Source organism: Hyla sarda, chromosome 5, assembly GCF_029499605.1.
Source record: "Hyla sarda isolate aHylSar1 chromosome 5, aHylSar1.hap1, whole genome shotgun sequence".
NCBI lineage: Eukaryota > Metazoa > Chordata > Amphibia > Anura > Hylidae > Hyla > Hyla sarda.
Window position 1 is genome coordinate 24,144,167 of NC_079193.1, and position 20,566 is coordinate 24,164,732.

Sequence of the window (20,566 nt, forward strand, 5' to 3'; positions counted from 1 at the left end):
ATCGCGGGGGGTCCGACCGCTGGGGCCCCCTGCGATCTCCTGTACGGAGCCCCGACAGCCCGCTGGAAGGGGGCGTGTCGACCTCCGCACGAGGCGGCGGCCGACACGCCCCCTCAATACAACTCTATGGCAGAGCCGAAGCGCTGCCTTTGGCAATCTCCGGCTCTGCCATAGAGATGTATTGAGGGGGCGTGTCGGCCGCCGCCTCGTGCGGGGGTCGCCACCCGCTATCTCGGCGGAGAGCCGGGGCCCCGTACAGAGAGATCGCAGGGGGCCCCAGCGGTCGGACCCCCCGCGATCTCAAACTTATCCCCTATCCTTAGGATAGGGGATAAGTTTTTCACCACTGGACTACCCCTTTAATAAAAAAAAAAAATAAAATAAGGATAACATTCATGTGTGCCAAAAAAATGTATGTAAGTTTTCTTTCGGAAAAAATAAAAAAACTTTGAAAACTTAAATATGTCCAAACTTTCTTCTCTCTTCTGAAATAAATTTACAGCTGAATGACTAATTTCTAGTTCCTGCCGTCATCTCTCCAATCCCGTCCTAATTAAGATTCTTAGAAAACAAAATGGTAATGGGGAGAGAGCGGAGCGCGTGACCTCTTGTCTCTATTGTACGGTGAATAAACTCTGAGGTGCTATCTGCAAGTCGATGAGGATGTCTCAGAACTTACAGGTCCTTCAGACCAGCTTAGCCCCGTCCTCGAGTGTCCTTAACAGGAAGCGGTTAATGATAATCCGCTCTAAGTGCAGGTCTCCCGAGATGCTTATGGTGCCCACAAGTGTTACGATCCGGTGACTGGGCCAAAAAGACCAGATCAGGAAGAAATATTGCAGCACACAATGAAGCGCTATTTACGGAAAAGAGTCAAAGGACTCTACAAACAGTGGAAAAAATGAGGGAGAGTCTACGGAAGTGGTCTCCAAATTGTGTAGAAGTAGAAACAAAAAGACCAAAAGACGGCGCCTCGTGCGTTACCCTAGACAGAGGAGAGGGGGTGTCCCTGGTTAGAGGGGGTGCAGCCTCTATAAAGTGGCCGCTCACCTTGTATAGGAAATACGCATATCACCTCGTATAGGGGTGTAGATCTGTGCCGCCCCAGGTCACAGGAGCAACCCGCCGGTGTCCTGCAGAGGTACTGGATAGGAGATGCGGAAAAAGACCTTGGCAGCAGGCGCTCAGTAATCCAATAGGAAGTATCACACTCAGCAACTTTATTCATCTACAGCAATGACGCGTTTCGGGGTAAATCCACCCCTTCTTCATATTGACCCAGTACATACACAGCATAAAACATGGGGGGTTTAAATATGCATTGTAATCGGCACACAAAACGGAGGGCAGTGCGAAGGTGAAAGGGTCATACATATACATAACGGTACAAATTGGTCAGATATGCATAGCATGAACAGCCATAGTGCTGTGGAAAGAACACATAGTTAATGTGTCTAGCACGTGAAAAGAATGAGATAAAACCAAATGATCTGATATATAAAACCAGATACACTGGATTATGTCCGGGATAGTATGAAAAAGAGGCTTGGATCGCGTGACTGTAACATTCCTGTGTGTCATGGATGTAAACACCGGCAGCTCCGTTACGCAGCCACCGCCCACCTGACCCAGCCCCCGCCCACCTGACCCTGCCACCGCCCACCTGACCCAGCCACCACCAACCTGACCCAGCCACCACCCACCTGACCCAGCCACCGCCAACCTGACCCAGCCACCGCCAACCTGACCCAGCCACCGCCCACCTGACCCAGCCACCGCCAACTTGACCCAACCACCGCCCACCTGACCCAACCACCGCCCACCTGACCCAACCACCGCCCACCTGACCCAGCCACCGCCACCTTGACCCAACCACCGCTCACCTGACCCCGCCGGCAACCAGATCCAACTACTGGGACATCTGACCTACCCGGTGTAGGGTGTAAGCTGAGGAACCTCATCAATAAACATGCTATGTGCTCTACAACTGCCCGAAGCAAGCATGGGATAAACATAAAACGATTCTAAAATAAGAGGGATATATAAGACTAGACGGATCATGTGATGTCAATCTCCTATATTTCTAGGTTAGTAAACCTGCAGGCTCTTCTCTCCTGATGCCATAAAGATTAATCCGAAGCTTTAGGAGAGAAGTTATTATATTTAGTGTTCATTGCCTGCATACGAACCAAAAATCAATTTCTGTATAAAATATAAAGAACATTTCTCATCCGCTTCCCAAACAAGCCGGCATGCATGCATAACAACCTAAATGGAGGCGCCTGAATCCCGAGCGTGAGGTGGGCACACGCTGCCATCCTGAGAATACACAACTAACAGCCGCACTGGAAACTACGTCAGGTCTATTCACTCACAATAGGATACATTCATTTTATTCCTTGTTAGTGGATTCATTTTGCTATTCTGAAGTCTGTGATCTACAAGTCACCCAGATCCTTCTCTACCAGTGACTCTGACAGTTTAATCCCCCCTAAGACATACGACGCATGCAGGTTATTAGTACCCAGATGCATAACTTTACATTTATCCACATTGAACCTCATTTGCCAAGAAGATGCCCAAACACTTAGATGACTTGGATAGACTAAGTGTCTGGGCATCCACTTGGCAAATTAGGTTCAATGTGGATAAATGTAAAGTTATGCATCTGGGTACTAATAACCTGCATGCGTCGTATGTCTTAGGGGGGATTAAACTGGCAGAGTCACTGGTAGAGAAGGATCTGGGTGACTTGTAGATCACAGACTACAGAATAGCATGCAATGTCAGGCTGCTGCTTCCAAAGCCGGCAGGATATTGTCATGTATCAAAAGAGGCATGGACTCAAGGGACAGGGACATAATACTCCCCCTTTATAAAGCATTGGTACGGCCTCACCTGGAATATGCTGTTCAGTTTTGGGCACCTGTCCATAAAAGGGACACTGTAGAGGTGGAAAGGGTGCAGAGACGCGCGACTAAACTAATATGGGGCATGGAACATCTTAGCTATGAGGAGCGATTAAAGGAGTTACAATTGTTTAGTCTTGAGAAGAGACGTTTAAGGGGGGATATGATAAACGTATATAAGTATATTAATGGCCCATACAAAAAATATGGAGAAAAACTGTTCTAGGTTAAACCCCCCCAAAGGACGAGGGGGCACTCCCTCCGTCTGGAGAAGAAAAGGTTTAGTCTAAAGGGGCGACACGCCTTCTTTGCCATGAGAACTGTGAACTTATGGAACAGTCTACCTCAGGAACTGGTCACAGCAGGAACAATTAACAGCTTTATAACAGGATTAGATACATTCCTGGAACAAAGTAACATTCATGCTTATGGAGAAATATAGAATCCCATCCCTTCCCCAATATCGTGCCACACCCCTACCCTTCAATTCCCTGGTTGAACTTGATGGACATATGTCTTTTTTCGACCGTACTAACTATGTATGTAACTATGGATTACGAACAGGATTGTAAAAACAGGAGATAAACATATTAATTCAGGGACTATTCTTTAAAAGTAAATACTGTATGCTCAGCCTGATTCTCTTCTGCCACCATTTCTACAGTGCCAGTCCTGTTGCTCTTGACTTTCTGGTGTCAGTCCTGACACAAGTGCCCGCTCAGCTGAGCTCAGCTCAGCCGTAGTGGTCGTGTGGAACTGGTCGCCATCAGAACGGGGGCAGGGGAATCAGAAAAAAGTGAGTACAGGTTTGAGTACAGCCCCTACGATAGCCTTCAGCTGGTCTCTCCCAATCCCCCTGTACAATTGAACGTTGAGCTGGGTCACACCTTCATGTACTCTGAATGGACAGGGGCCGATCTTCTTCTTAAGAACAAAAGGATTGTGCAGCTGAAATTCAATGTGCCCCAATTTTTCTCTTCCCAAACATCTATCGTTGGAAGACCACATACATTTTAGGTTGTCGGACGATACCAATAAAATTGGCAGTTTTGGCCAACAAATGTTTATAGTTACAGGCCCCCTCTGTGCCCCCTTTCCTCTATGCCCCTATAAAGGATTAGTAGGTAGGCAGCCACCACATACATACATACTGCACCAATGCTTCAGCGCTTCACTATACTATAATTTAGTTACTGCTCCAGGGTCCATGTCAATATCCAGGCTTGTGCACGTCTCACGTCCTCCTGTTCCACTTCTGACACAACATCATTTGTAACAAGTACCGGCAGCCACTGCTCACTGAATTAAAGTGGCCGCCATGCTGGCTGCCACTTTAACACCAGGGAGCACGGCCGTGGCCACTTCAAGAATAGTGACCAGCAGCTGCTGCGGCAATTTTGTCTAGATATGTAAAATAAAAATAAAAACCGTAATAAAATCTAAATTTATAATAAGACAGGACAGTCTCAAAATGGGACTTCTAGTCAGCCTACTATATGGGGTCTTAAGCATACAGATTTTTTCAATCGTACTTCCGCTTGGATTCCATTACTCTGTTTTGGCTAGAGATCGGTAGGTGAGCCCAATGAAAAGAACATTTGATTTCAATACACAGATAGGATAAGTAGATGGCAGGCGCATATGATGCCGCTGATCACAAAGGCGGAAAAAAGAATCAGACAGGTTAAATTCTAAACTAATCTTTTACCCCCCCAGATGAGTGTGTCTTGCCCTGGAGGACTCCCCCAAGTGCAACATAGGTGACCCCTGATTTTAATAGGCAATACACAATTAAACCAGCAGTGCTGCAGCTTCCAGTGGTCTGCTCCAGGGTAGAGCCATGTGCGGGACTGTTTTCTAAATCCCTCTCCCGCCCGCTCCCACAAACACAGCTTTAAGAGATAGTAGCCACTGGGCCAATTCATTACCTCCCCGTGTCATTTTATCACCCCCTTGTGCCATTTCATAACTCCCTTGTGCCATTTTATCACCCCCTTGTGCCATTTTATCACCACCTTGTCATTTTATCCCCACTTTGTGCCATTTTATCACCACCTTGTGTCATTTTATCACCCCCTTGTGCCATTTTATCACCACCTTGTGCCATTTCATCACCACCTTGTGCCATTTCATCACCACCTTGTGACATTTTATCACCCCCTTTGTCATTTTATCCCCACTTTGTGCCATTTTATCACCCCCTTGTGCCATTTTATCCCCACCTTGTGTCATTTTATCCCCACCTTGTGCCATTTCATCACCACCTTGTGCCATTTCATCACCACCTTGTGTCATTTTATCCCCACCTTGTGCCATTTTATCCCCACCTTGTGCCATTTTATCCCCACCTTGTGCCATTTTATCACCACCTTGTGCCATTTTATCACCACCTTGTGCCATTTTATCACCACCTTGTGTCATTTTATCACCACCTTGTGCCATTTCATCACCACCTTGTGCCATTTCATCACCACCTTGTGTCATTTTATCACCACCTTGTGTCATTTTATCACCACCTTGTGTCATTTTATCACCACCTTGTGACATTTCATCACCACCTTGTGACATTTCATCACCACCTTGTGCCATTTCATCACCCCCTTGTGTCATTTTATCACCCCCTTGTGCCATTTTATCACCCCCTTGTGCCATTTTATCACCACCTTGTCATTTTATCCCCACTTTGTGCCATTTTATCACCACCTTGTGTCATTTTATCACCCCCTTGTGCCATTTTATCACCACCTTGTGCCATTTTATCACCACCTTGTGCCATTTCATCACCACCTTGTGCCATTTCATCACCACCTTGTGCCATTTTATCACCACCTTGTGCCATTTTATCACCCCCTTTGTCATTTTATCCCCACTTTGTGCCATTTTATCACCCCCTTGTGTCATTTTATCCCCACTTTGTGCCATTTTATCCCCACCTTGTGTCATTTTATCCCCACCTTGTGTCATTTTATCCCCACCTTGTGCCATTTCATCACCACCTTGTGCCATTTCATCACCACCTTGTGCCATTTCATCACCACCTTGTGTCATTTTATCCCCACCTTGTGCCATTTTATCCCCACCTTGTGCCATTTTATCACCACCTTGTGTCATTTTATCCCCACCTTGTGCCATTTTATCACCATCTTGTGTCATTTTATCACCACCTTGTGTCATTTTATCACCACCTTGTGCCATTTTATCACCACCTTGTGACATTTCATCACCACCTTGTGACATTTTATCCCCACCTTGTGTCATTTCATCACCACCTTGTGACATTTCATCACCACCTTGTGACATTTCAACACCACCTTGTGACATTTCAACACCACCTTGTACATTTTTTATTACCCCCTTGTACCATTTCAACAGTCCTCCAGTATTCCATCACCCTAAAAATGTTTAGTTCCTTACCAGACGCTGCTTGGGGCTCCTCGTGATTACATTTTTCATGCCATTCCATTGTGCGAAAGTAACTCAACATAACTTCCCAGAGTGCTTTGCAGAGGTCTGTTAGGCACGGGATGTAGCTGTCTGAGGTTATATGCTGCAAATAAAAAAAGCAATACATATGTTAGAGCAGTGTTTCCCAACCAGGGTGCCTCCAGCTGTTGCAAAACTACAACTCCCAGCATGACCCGGACAGCCGAGTTGTAGTCTTGCAACAGCTGGAGGCACCCTGGTTCGGAAACACTGTGTTAGAGCAACCACTACTGACACATGGAGTGAAGAGATGAACCTGAGAAGTGACTGAGCAGTCATAAAAGCACAAGGCCACTAAGATAATGTCACGTGTATATAGTACTTTACTGATAGTATCAATGATTGTGCAGTCACATATGTCTGACTAAATCAATGATAATACGCAGCTCCCCCAGGGGCAGAGTCTGTCACATTGAGAGATCTCAGAGTCTTTACACTTAATGAATGTTGCTGTTTTCTGAAGGCAAAACAAGAGATTTTGAAACTGATGAGGAAATTTAGAACAAGTTTCCAAACATTCTTCATCCCCATTCTATGACACTCACTGTCCTGGGACCATCTGACCTGGTCTGAAGAAGTATCTCGTGTGCATGATGGTCCTCGATTTCATCCTGACAGATGTTGGGGGAATGAAAGATCACTCCCGTGAGTGCTGCTTCCCCCATCTACTTACAAAGGAAGTCTGTGAGTCCTACTACACTTTCCCACTCATAGACCAAGCCTGTAAGTCCTTCTTTCCCGTCCCACTCATATAGATAAAGCCTGTGAGTCCTGCTTCCCCACCCACTCATAGATAAAGCCTGTGAGCCAAGCTTCCCCCACCACCTCATAAAGTAGAACTGCCAGTCCTGCTTCCCCACCCACTCATAGGGAAAGTCTGTGAGTCCTATTACACTTGCCCATTCAAAGAAAAAGCCTGTGAGTCCTGCTTCCCCACCCACTTATAGACAAAGCCTGTGAGTCCTGCTTCCCCCACCTACTTATAGACAAAGCCTGTGAGTCCTGCTTCCCCACCCACTTATAGACAAAGCCTGTGAGTCCTGCTTCCCCCACCCACTTATAGACAAAGCCTGTGAGTCCTGCTTCCCCCACCCACTTATAGACAAAGCCTGTGAGTCCTGCTTCCCCCACCCACTTATAGACAAAGCCTGTGAGTCCTGCTTCCCCCACCCACTTATAGAGAAAGCCTGTGCGTCCTGCTTCCCCCAACCACTTATAGAGAAAGCCTGTGAGTCCTGCATCCCCCACCCACTTATAGAGAAAGCCTGTGCGTCCTGCTTCCCCACCCACTTATAGAGAAAGCCTGTGAGCCCTGCTTCCCCCACCCACTTATAGAGAAAGCCTGTGAGCCCTGCTTCCCCCACCCACTTATAGACAAAGCCTGTGAGCCCTGCTTCCCCCACCCACTTATAGACAAAGCCTGTGAGTCCTGCTTCCCCACCCACTTATAGAGAAAGCCTGTGAGCCCTGCTTCCCCCACCCACTTATAGAGAAAGCCTGTGCGTCCTGCTTCCCCCACCCACTTATAGACAAAACCTGTGAGTCCTGCTTCCCCCACCTACTTATAGACAAAGCCTGTGAGTCCTGCTTCCCCCACCCACTTATAGACAAAGCCTGTGAGTCCTGCTTCCCCCACCCACTTATAGAGAAAGCCTGTGCGACCTGCTTCCCCCACCCACTTATAGAGAAAGCCTGTGAGTCCTGCTTCCCCACCCACTTATAGACAAAGCCTGTGAGTCCTGCTTCCCCCACCCACTTATAGACAAAGCCTGTGAGTCCTGCTTCCTCCACCCATGTCCATAATGCAGTGTTTCTCAACCAAGGTGCCTCCAGCTCTTGCAAAACTACAACTCTCAGCATATTGTCCTATCATTGCTGTCCTACGACTGTACTGACAGGTCTACAGGACTAGGACCAATATATTTATTCCTTATCTTCAACCTCGACCTCTTGTAAATTCAAGGACAGACTTTTTTTTTAATATCTATTTCTGGACTAGAATTAATAAAACAAATTAGCATTTAAATGATATATACTGGAAAAATGTTTAATTAATCACCCTCTGAGCAAATAACGCAACATGTTCAGACTCTTTGGAATATAGATAAGACAATATCACTAAACAATATCACTAGAAGCCATATATAGATGGTATACCTTCAAAACATCAATATAGAGTAATTAAACTGTGCAAGCCTAAGGAATACATGAATATATAAGAAGTCCACCCTATCAGCCGCATAATATCCGTCACCATTTATATTACATTCTATAAGAATCTAAAGCGTCACTTGACTGGTAGAGAACTGTAATACCGGACAGTAAGTGACCGAAACAGCCAATAGGGCAATATCTCTATTTATTCAACACGATTTGGGGCAAATGCTAAATTTATTAAAACATAACTTTTATTACTGTAACTCAGCAAAAAAAAATGGGCGGCACAGTTTGTATGTTCTCCCTGTGTTTGAGTGAGTTTCCTCCAGAAGTTTGTATGTTCTCCCTGTGTTTGAGTGAGTTTCCTCCAGAAGTTTGTATGTTCTCCCTGTGTTTGAGTGAGTTTCCTCCAGAAGTTTGTATGTTCTCCCAGTGTCTGTATGGGTTTCCTCTGGGAGTTTTTAAAGGGGAACTCCGGCCCCAAGACATCTTATCCCCTATCCAAAGGATAGGGGATAAGATTTCTGATCGGAGGGACCCCCGCAATCTAGCATGTAGCACCCACCTGTAAGCACTGCAGGAAGCGCTGGAGGCTCTCAGTGTTATGCCTCCCGACCATGGGACTGGAGTATTGTGACATCACGACTCCTCCCCCGTGTGATGTCACGCCCGCCCCCTCAATGCAAGTTGCTCCATTACCCCTGCAGACCGGGGACCTACTGCTATGAGCCATAGGAATAGGTCCCCAGACCAGAGGAGCAGTGGAGCCCCAAAGTGGGACAGTATGGTGGCCTACAACTATTTATGGGGGCAGTTTGAGGGCCTACAGCTATATATGGGGGTAGTTTGGGGGCCTACAGCTATATTTGGGGCACAGAGGGGGCCTAACAACTTTATGGGGACGCAAAGTGGGAACTATTACTGTGTGTGACAATAAACATGGGGAGTTTGTAAATAGGTGGATATTGTACAGCAATAAGTACACTGGAGGAAGGACAGCAATAAGTAGACTGGAGGAAGGACAGCAATAAGTAGACTGGAGGGAGGGCAGCAATAAGTACACTGGAGGAAGGGCAGCAATAAGTAGACTGGAGGGAGGGCAGCAATAAGTAGACTGGAGGGAGGGCAGCAATAAGTACACTGGAGGAAGGACAGCAATAAGTAGACTGGAGGAAGGGCAGCAATAAGTACACTGGAGGAAGGGCAGCAATAAGTACTCTGGAGGGAGGGCAGCAATAAGTACACTGGAGGAAGGGCAGCAATAAGTAGACTGGAGGAAGGGCAGCAATAAGTACACTGGAGGAAGGGCAGCAATAAGTACACTGGAGGAAGGGCAGCAATAAGTACTCTGGAGGGAGGGCAGCAATAAGTACTCTGGAGGGGGCATCACTTAGGAGTCCATTGGTAGGGCAGAGCTCTAGTGCAAATAACAGAGAGCACTGGATGGAGAAGATGCAGAGCTGAAGCCTGAATATGTGTAGCCGGGCTCAGTGATTCATACACACATTCAGCACTTCTACATCTCTTTAATGGTGCTAACCCCTTCACACAGAGTTAATGCAAATATCTGCAGTAAATATCTGTAAATGGGCAGATTATCAGCATGGAGTAGACCATCAAGAAACCTCGTCTCTGTATTCTAAACAGAGTGCAATAGGCACTAGTAAGATAAATAAATCAAGTGCGGAGGCGACAAGAAAATATTTAAATCCTCCAAAATTTATTCAGCAGCTTTAAAATTTATGACACATGAAACAGAAGAAAGTTTAATGATTAATGCGTCGCTCGTGGGCAAAAACTACCATCCCGTCACCAACAAAATGACCCAGAAGTACTTAGCAGCGTGCGCCCATTCACTAATGAATCCTTCAAGGTGCCCGGGGTCTCAGCACTCGCCAAAGACAAATGACTGCAATGGAAAATCAGAGCAGATAATGCCGGAGCGTCATACCGCGGCCCACACCAATACACTGGGCGAGGGCGTCACAGAATATTAAGAAGACAGAGACGTCTCTGTGACAAGGAAGTGATGAGCTTATTCTTCCATCTCAAGTAGGAACAAACAGAAGACAAGAGTCTCCTATACACTCCCAAAATAGAGGCGGGCGGGGGGGGGGGGGGGGGCATTTGAACTAAGAGGGGCTGACGGCATGTATATAAAGTCACAGGTGAAGTGTGAGATGCAGGAGAGTCAGAATGTGAGTATGAAGGATGGAGTATGAGACACAAGGTGTGAGACAGAGTATGAGACAGACAATAAGAGAGAGAGACAGAGTGCAGATAAGAGAAAAAAAGAGTGCAAAAAATTGCGTGGAAGAGAGAGAGAAAGCAGAATAGAGAAAGAAATAGAAAGAGTGCAGGTAAAAGTGAGAGAGAAAAAGAGAAAGAAAGAGAGAGAGAGAGAGAGAGAGAGAGAGAGAGAGAGAGAGAGAAAGAACGAGAGAGAGAGAGAGAGAGAGAGAGAGAGAGAGAGAAAGATAGAGAGAGAGAGAGAGAGAGAGAGAGAGAGAGAAAGAAAGAGAGAGAGAGAGAGAGAGAGAGAGAGAAAGAGAGAGAGAACGAGAGAGAGAAAGAGAAAAAGCAGAAGAGAAAATAAGAAGAAGAGGGGGAGGGAGAGAAAAAGTGCAGAAGAGGAAGATTCAGGAAAAGAGAGAGAGTGCAGAAGAGGAAGATTCAGAAAAAGAGAGAGAGTGCAGAAGAGGAAGATTCAGGAAAAAAGAGAGAGAGTGCAGAAGAGGAAGATTCGGGAAGAGAGCAAGTGCAGAAGAGGAAGATTTGGGAAGAGAGCAAGTGCAGAAGAGGAATATTCGGGAAGAGAGCAAGTGCAGAAGAGGAAGATTCGGGAAAAGAGAGAGTGCAGAAGAGGAAGAGCATGTGGAAGAAAAAGAGAGAAAGAAAGAGTGCTGAAGAGAAAGAGAGAAAGTGGAAGAGAAGGCAGAAGTGCGCAGAATGGAAAGTTTGGGAGAGTAAGGAAGAGTGTGAGGAAAGGAGTGTGAGTATGAGAGAAAGAGTGAGAGATGGAAGTGTATTATATATGTATAATATGTCCTAGCGTGGCCAAAAAATACCGGCCGTGCTAATTTGCATAGTTAATTATATATGCGTGACATCACAGGATACACATATGCGGGGGAAATTTTGTCCTATACTGACCCCTATAACTTTTTTATTTCTCCTTATACGGCCTGTATGAGGCTCATTTTTGTGCCCCGATCTGTATTTTTTTTTTTTTAACAGGACCATTTTTGTTTGGATGTGACTTTTTGATCGTAAATTCGGGAGTTGCAGTTAGTTACTAACTACAACTCCCAGCATGCCCTGATACAGCCTGTGGCTCAGCAGCCTGCCCCAAAGGAAAACTACAACTCCCAGCATGTTGGACTATATAGTAGTATATGGTATAGGTCAGTGTTTCCCAACCAGGGGTGCCTCCAGCTGTTGCAAAACTACAACTCCCAGCATGTTGGACTATATAGTAGTATATAGGTCAGTGTTTCCCAACCAGGGGTGCCTCCAGCTGCTGCAAAACTACAACTCCCAGCATGCTAATATATAGTCCAACATGCTGGGAGTTGTAGTTTTGCAACAGCTGGAGGCACCCCTGGTTGGGAAACACTAGTATTTGTACCTCTGGTTGGGAATCACTGGTATAGTACATGGTGCAACACTCTGGGAGTTGGAGGATTGGTTGGATAAATACCGACCATTGTATGTCCGGTATTTTTAATATAAAAATACTGGCAGGATGGTCAAAATACCGGCTGTGCCAGTAAAATACAGGTCAGGTGGCGACCCTAATATGTACGGTGGGTAAGTTAAAGGAGTAGTCTCGTGAAATATAACTTATCCCCTATCCAAAGGTTAGGGGATAATTAATAGATCGCGGGGGGGGCGTCCGAGCGCTAGTAGGATCATTGCGATCTCCTGTACGGGGCAGTTTGCCAGAAGCGGCCGTTCCAACCCCCGCAGGAAGCCGCGGCCGACACACCCCCTCCATGTAACTCTATGGGATAAAGAAGAGATGATCGAGCGAAGTAAATTAATCCAACTTTATTCAAGACACGAGCAAAACCGGTACATCAACCCAGGCATAGCAGACGCGTTTCAGGCGCATGCGCACCCTTCGTCAGGGTGCGCATGCGCCTGAAACGCCTCTGGAATGCCTGGGTTGATTTACCGGTTTTACTCGTGTCTTGAATAAAGTTGGATTAATTTACTTCGCTGGATCATCTCTTCTTTCTTCCAAGTTTGGGCACCTGGCTCAGTGCGGATCCTTGCGGAGTTCTAGGGTGAGGTGAGCTGGACTGTCACACTATATTAACTGTTTGCATCTCTATGGGATACATGGAGGGGCGTGTCGGCTGGAGCTACGTGCGGGGGTCGGGTCGGCTCGCCCCCTTGCAGCAGACTGCTGGGGCCCCATTTAGGAGATTGCGGGGGTCCCAGCACTTGGACCCCCCACGATCTCTAACTTATCCCCTATCCTTTGGAAAGGGGATGAGTTACCTATCACCAGACTACTCCTTTAATGATGGAAATCGCTGGGAGAGAAAGTGCTTGTTTGTGCGGGTTAGAGAGAAAGATTCGGGGAGTAAATGGCTACAGCAGCATTGATACCTTGTAGAGGGAGGAATATGGCTGATAATAACATATATTATGGAACCACTAAGAGTAATCTGAATTTACCACTTGCTGCAGGAGAAAGTATCTCATTTTACTGGTCCTTACAATGGGTTCCTGTCCTGCCCCCAGCCATGCGCCACCATGACCCTTAGCAACAACAACATTGCATATGGCGACTTTCGAGTGACTTACCGTACAGAGGTCCTTGTAGGGCAGTTTCTGAAATTTCGTATCGGAGTTTCCTGCGCACAGTTCCACGTATCCCAGGACAACTTGGAACACTGTGTTGTGGATGGCCTGGGTGAAGTGCATGTGGAGCTGGTCCATTGCCGTCTAAAGGGTTAAGAGAGAATAAGCCAAGTTAGTGGCGGCTTCTAGGCAGGAATCTGAATGGAGCAGCTGAATAGTAAATAGGTTCATACCAGAAGGAAGCCATCTTGGATCTCTGCGCACCTAAGGAGATCATGATAGTCATCTTTTATACCAGTGTTTCCCAACCAGGGTGCCTCCAGCTGTGGCCAAACTACAACTCCCAGCATGCCCGGACAGCCGAAGGCTGTCCGGGCATGCAGGGAGTTGTAGTTTGGCCACAGCTGGAGGCACCCTGGTTGGGAAACACTGTTCTATACTGTGCATGTGGTCTATCTCTCCATATAGCCATTTACACTTCTGCCCTAAAGTGTTGCACTGTTTTTGAAAGAAGCAACAGGGGAACCAAAAATTATGTATTCCTTTCTCTACAGAGTACACCTTCCCTGGAGTTAAAGGGGTACTCCGGTGGAAAACATTTTTTTTTTTTTTTATCTATTTTATTTTTTTTTTCAAATAAACTGGTGCCAGAAAGTTATACAAACTTGTAAATTATTTTTATTAAAAAAAATAATAATCTGAATCCTTCCAGTACTTATTAGCTTCTAAATACTACAGAGGAAATTCTTTTCTTTTTGGAACACAGTGCTCTCTGCTGACATCTCTGTCCATTTTAGGAACTGTCCAGAGCAACACTTTTTTTTATTTTATGGGGATTTTCTCCTACCCTGGACAGTTCTTAAAATGGACAGAGATGTCAGCAGAGAGCACTGTGCTCGTGATGCCAGCAGAGAGCTCAGTGTTCCAAAAAGAAAATAATTTCCTCGGAAGTATTCAGCAGTTAATAAGTACTGGAAGGATTAAGATTCTTTAATAGAAGTCATTTACAAATCTGTTTAAAGGGGTACTCCCGTTTTTTTTTTTTTTTAAATCAACTGGTGCCAGAAAGTTAAATAGATTTGTAAATCACTTCTATTAAAAAAATATTAATCCTTCCAGTACTTTTTAGGGGCTATACTAAAGAGAAATCCAAAAAAGAAATGCATTTCCTCTGATGTCATGACCACAGTGCTCTCTGCTGACCTCTGCTGTCCATTTTAGGAACTGTCCAGAGAAGGAGAAAATCCCCATAGCAAACATATGCTGCTCTGGACAGTTCCTAAAATGGACAGCAGAGGTCAGCAGAGAGCACTGTGATCATGACATCAGAGGAAATGCATTTCTTTTTTGGATTTCTCTTTAGTATAGCCCCCAAAAAGTACTGGAAGGATTAAGATTTTTTTATAGAAATAATTTACAAATCTGTTTAACTTTCTGGCACCAGTTGATTAAAAAAAAAAAAAAAAAAAAAAAGTTTTCCACAGGAGTACCCCTTTAAAGGGGTACTCCGGTGGAATTTTTTTTTTTTCTTTAAAAATAAACTGGTTCCAGAGAGTTAAACAAATTTGTAAATTACTTCTATAAAAATCTTAATCCTTCCGGTACTTATCAGCTGCTGTATACTACAGTTGAAGCTGTATAGTTCTGTCTGACCACAGTGCTCTCTGCTGACACCTCTGTCCATGTCAGGAACTGTCCAGAGCAGGATAGGTTTTCTATAGGGATTTGCTCCTGCACTGGACAGTTCCTGACACAGACAGAGGTGTCGGCAGAGAGCACTGTGGTCAGACAGAAAAGAACTACACAGCTTCCTTTGGTGCTTACAGCAGCTGATGAGTACTGGAAGGATTATACTTTTTTTTAATAGAAGTCATTTACAAATCTGTTTAACTTTCTGGAGTCAGTTGATATGGGAAAAAAAATTTCTACCAGAGTACCCTTTTAAATGGGCACTGTCATTTGTAAAAAAAAAAAAAAAAAAGTTTTGAGATCAGCAGGGGTCTGAGCATTCAGACCCCCACTAATCAGGAGAATGAGCTTTTTTTTTTTTTTTAAATGAACTGGTGCCAGAAAGTTAGACAGATTTGTAAATTACTTCTATTAAAAATGTTTACCCTTCCAGTACTTATTAACAGCTCTATGCTACAGAGGAAATTCTATTCTTTTTGAATTTTTTGTCTTGTTCACAGTGCTCTCCTCTGACACCTCTGTCCGTGTCAGGAACTGTCCAGAGCAGCATAGGTTCGCTATGGGGATTTTGTCCTGCTCCGGACAGCTCCTGATACGAGTATCAGGTGTCAGCAGAGAGCACTGTGGACAAGACAAAAAATAAATTCAAAAATGAAAGAATTTCCTCTGTAGTATACAGCTGCTAATGAGTACTGAAAGGGTAAAGATTTTTTTTAATAGAAGTCATTTACAAATCTGTTTAACTTTCTGGTAGCAGTTGATTTTAAGAATTTTTTTCCCCCACCAGAGTACCCCTTTAACGCTCAGCAAACGGCTCTGCGGCTCTGTGTCATGCAATCAAGACAAAATTTCATTGTAAGTCTATGGAGCATGTCTCGGTTGTGTGACACAGAGCAAGCAGAGGAGCACACGGCAGCGCAAACTTTTCCCTCCTCGTTCTCCTGATCGGTGGAGGTCTGAACACTCCACTCTTTAACCATACTGGAGATAACTTTTTCCTTCCTTTATGGACAGTGCGGCAGGGTGCGTATATGTTTTATGGCAGCTGAAGTGAACAGGGGTCAATTGGCAGAGACTTTATACATTAATACAGGAAGTAAAGAAGAACAGCCCATTCCTCAGATCGTGACAGGGGTGCTGCATACAGGGCCATATATATCTGTACAGTGTAACTACTCCTATCTTGGTCCCCAGTAACACAACAGAGCTGTTAATAAATCCTCTAATGATAATGAGATTACTCTGCTCATGAAGTCCCAGGTTATATGGCAAAGCTAATAGTAGAAATTGGGTCATGTATACGTGGTGCTCACCAATAAAAGTAAGCCCTAAAAGAATCTCAGCACTCAGGATTTCTCTTTGAATAACCCTCAGTGTTTTATTCACACGTAAGGGAAATTCGAGATGCGACACGCAGGACGCGTTTCGCATCTCGAATTACTGGTCCCCAGTAACACAACAGAGCTGTTAATAAATCCTCTAATGATAATGAAATGACTCTGCTCATGAAGTCCCAGGTTATATGGCAAAGCTAATAGTAGAAATTGGGTAGTGTATACGTGGTGCTCGACGATAAAGTAAGCCCTAAAAGAATCTCAGCACCCAGGATTTCCCTTTGAATAACCCTCAGTGTTTTATTCACATGTAAGGGTAATTCGAGATGCGACATGCAGGACGCGTTTCGGCGGTAGGCCTGCCGCCGAAACGCATCCTGCACGTCGCATCTCGAAATACTGGTCCCCAGTAACACAACAGAGCTGTTAATAAATCCTCTAATGATAATGAGATGACTCTGCTCATGAAGTCCCAGGTTATATGGCAAAGCTAATACTAGAAATTGGATCGTGTATACGTGGTGCTCGACGATAAAGTAAGCCCTAAAAGAATCTCAGCACTCAGGATTTCTCTTTTAATGACCCGCAGTGTTTTATTTACACGTAAGGGAAATTCGAGATGCGACACATATGACGCCGAAAAGCGTCCTGCGCGTCGCATCTCAAATTACCTTGATGTGTAAGTAAAACACTTAATCGGCAAAGTTGATAGCTCTAGCATCCAGTGTGAAAACTGTAACATTTCAAGATTTTTGTAAATACTAAGAAAATAAAGAATAAAACCCCAATATATATATATATATATATATATATACATACATATATATATATATATATATATATATATATATATATATATATATATATATAAAATGTCATTTTTTATTTTTTTTATTTTTGCAAATACATTCCCTATAATTTCACAAAACCTGCTCACTACATGGAAACCTATTTATAGTACTAATATACAAAAGCATTTTCTTCGGCTGCACAGGTACAGTATGTGCCCATATAATTGCTCAGTGCACCTTCACTAATCTCAGCACCATGCTCCATCGCTCAAGACGCACCAGTCTATAGTGGCTGCTCCCACAGGTGCCCGCAATTTATTTTTTTTTCTGTTTATTTTCCAATTCAGATTTTTCTTATCTCCTCGGCGCAGGTTCGCATCCTGTGAAAGCTGCGTGCATAAAATAATAGCAGACTGGTACAAGTGAAAACTTTTTATTTCCCCTATAATGTCTGGTCACAGGATTATGAAGGACAGAAAAAAACCTACCCGTACAGGGGTACTCCACTAGAAATCATTTATTTTTATTTTTAATCAACTGGTGCCAGAAAGTTAAACAGATTTGTAAAGGACTTCTATTAAAAAATCTTAATCCTTCCAGTACTTATCAGCTGCTGTATGATCCACAGGAAGTTCTTTTCATTTTGAATTTCCTTTCTGTCTGACCACAGTGCTCTCTGCTGACACCTCTGTCCATGTCAGGAACTGTCCAGAGCAGGATAGGTTTTCAATGGGGATTTGCTCCTACTCTGGACAGTTCCTAAAATGGACAGAGGTGTCAGCAGAGAGCACTGTGGTCAGACAGAAAGGAAATTCAAAAAGAAAAGAACTTCTGGTGGATCATACAGTAGCTGATTAGTACTGGAAGGATTATTTACGGTAATGGAAGTTATTTACAAATCTGTTCAACTTTCTGGCACCAGTTGATTTAAAAAAAAAATGGTTTTCCACCGGAGTACTGCTTTAAGGGTAGCTTTTGTTTCTGTGAATCTATTGTAATTGTGATTGGTAGTCCACTACCCTGGGTAAAAGTTATTTTCAGTTTTTTTGGTTACTGACTACTATTAACCGTTTCAGTGAATTAGCACAGGATTATGAAGCCATATTTAGATCCGGCATACCTGCTGCAAATGTTTAAAGGGAACCGATCATCAGATTTTACCATATATTGGCAGTGCGTTCGTTATATATGGTAAAATCGGTGTCCTCACCATCCCCGAAGACGGTGAAGATATGAAGTTATAAAGTCACACTCGGCCACGTCCATAGGTAGTCCCCCTGGACATGGATTTATACTTACCAGCACCGGTCACTCAAGCCATGGTCCCGCCCCGTCGGCCTGATAGACCACTCGCGTCACCGCTCTGCCCCGTCTGCTTAGGGACCAGAGCGATCCATCAATCAAGCCTACAAGGTGGGACCAGGGCCAGAGCGACGCGTGTTGGTAAGTATAAGTCCCCATCCACAGGACTACTTGCGGGGCAACCGGGGGGGGGGGGGGGGGGACTTTAAACTTCATATCTTCAGCATCCTTGGGGGGCAAAAACGTCCCCAAGGGATAGTGAGGATACAGATTTTATCATGTGCGAAACGCGTCAGATGTCCTACCTTGTACTGCGATATCTTCAATAAAGTAACGCAAGCTTTTATCTGCAACCATCCTGGTGCCGGACCTCGTCTTTGTTCTTATCCATTAGTAAGCTGGAGGCTGTACCAGCCGGTCTACGGCACAGGTGGTGAGAAGGGCATGCTAGTGGTGAGCGGCTCACACTTTGCTACAGATTTTATATATATATATATATATATATATATATATATATATATATATATATATATATAAATATATATATATATATATATATATATATATATATATTATATATATATATATATATATATATAGATATATAAAGCAAGTCCTTTCCAACCAGGGTGCCTCCAGCTGTTGTAAAACTACAACTCCCAGCATGCCCGGACAGCCTTTGGCTGTCCGGGCATGCTGGGAGTTGTAGTTTTGCAAAAGCTGGAGGCCCTTTCATTGGGAAACACTGGTCTATGTAGAGGACAGAAGCTTCTTTAGGGTCCTGTACAGAACACACAATGTCCTAAAAAAGTAACATGGAGCCGCCCTCACCTGGTGTCCAAAGGAGCAGCTAACCCTGGGACAGGTAAAGAGTACAGAACATGTAATACCTCCCTGTACTGTAGGGGGCGCTACCAGACACCAGTCAGTGCATACACTTCAGTAATACAGGTAAAGAGTACAGAACATGTAGCACCTTCCTGTACTGTAGGGGGCACTACCAGACACCAGTCAGTGCATGCACTTTAGTAATACAGAGGTTTTTTTACCAGTGAATGCCCATTCTGATTGGTCGGTTCTTCCAGCCATTGACACGTTTTGCATATTCCATAGCATTGTATGTTGAGTCTGGTTTCAAGTTACAATGGTCCAGAAAAGACCATCGTATGTTGAAACTATTGTATGTTGAGGCCATTGTAAGTTGAAGGATCACTGTATATGGTAAAATCTGATGATTGGTTCCCTCTAAAAACAAACACAAGAAGCCACAGCTTAGGCTATGTTCACATCAGTGTTGCGGAGCTCCGATACGGCAGCTGATAATGGGGGCTGGGACGGAAGGTGTCACAATATATATTGTCAGATGTCTCACTGACCCCAAAGAAAAGCAAGATGTCTCCCATTCTAAGATCAACCCCATGACTGGTCCAAGACTGTTGTTTATGAGGAACATAGATTTAGGTTGATAGCTCAATATAGGAAGTCCTAACGCACCATTCGTGAGACCAAACTCTGCCCAACGCAGAAGACTGAGACAAGATGATAATGACTAGAGATGAGCGAACTTACAGTAAATTCGATTCGTCACGAACTTCTCGGCTCAGCAGTTGATCACTTACCCTGCATAAATTAGTTCAGCTTTCAGGTGCTCCGGTGGACTGGAAAAGGTGGATACATTCCTAGGAAAGAGTCTCCTAGGACTGTATCCACCTTTTCCAGCCCACGGGAGCACCTGAAAGCTGAACTAATTTATGCAGGATAAGTCATCAACTGCCGAGCCGAGAAGTTCATGACGAATCGAATTTACTGTAAGTTCGCTCACCTCTAATAATGACAGGAAGTTCAAAATGTCTACCAATACTGTAATATAAAATATAGATGCTTAAAGGGGTACTGCCGTGGAAAACCTTTTTTTTTTTTTTTTTTTTTAAATCAACTGGTGCCAGAAAGTTAAACAGATTTGTAAATCACTTCTATTAAAAAATCTTAATCCTTCCAATACTTTTTAGGGGCTGTAAACTAAAGAGAAATCCAAGAAAGAAATGCATTTCCTCTGATGTCCTGACCACACTGCTCTCTGCTGACCTCT

At 44.4% G+C, this 20,566-nt stretch overlaps 1 protein-coding gene across 1 annotated transcript in view; it reads right to left on the bottom strand.

The window, feature by feature from the left end:
- Nucleotides 1–20,566, bottom strand: part of VPS50 (VPS50 subunit of EARP/GARPII complex) — a 208,217-nt gene that overhangs the window by 44,601 nt on the left and 143,050 nt on the right. Inside the window, exons 12-13 of the mRNA XM_056519010.1 lie at nt 13,365–13,505; nt 6,324–6,456 (exon numbers count right to left, since the gene is read on the bottom strand). Coding sequence (XP_056374985.1) covers nt 6,324–6,456; nt 13,365–13,505 — 274 coding nt within the window. The remainder of the gene's footprint in view (nt 1–6,323; nt 6,457–13,364; nt 13,506–20,566) is intronic.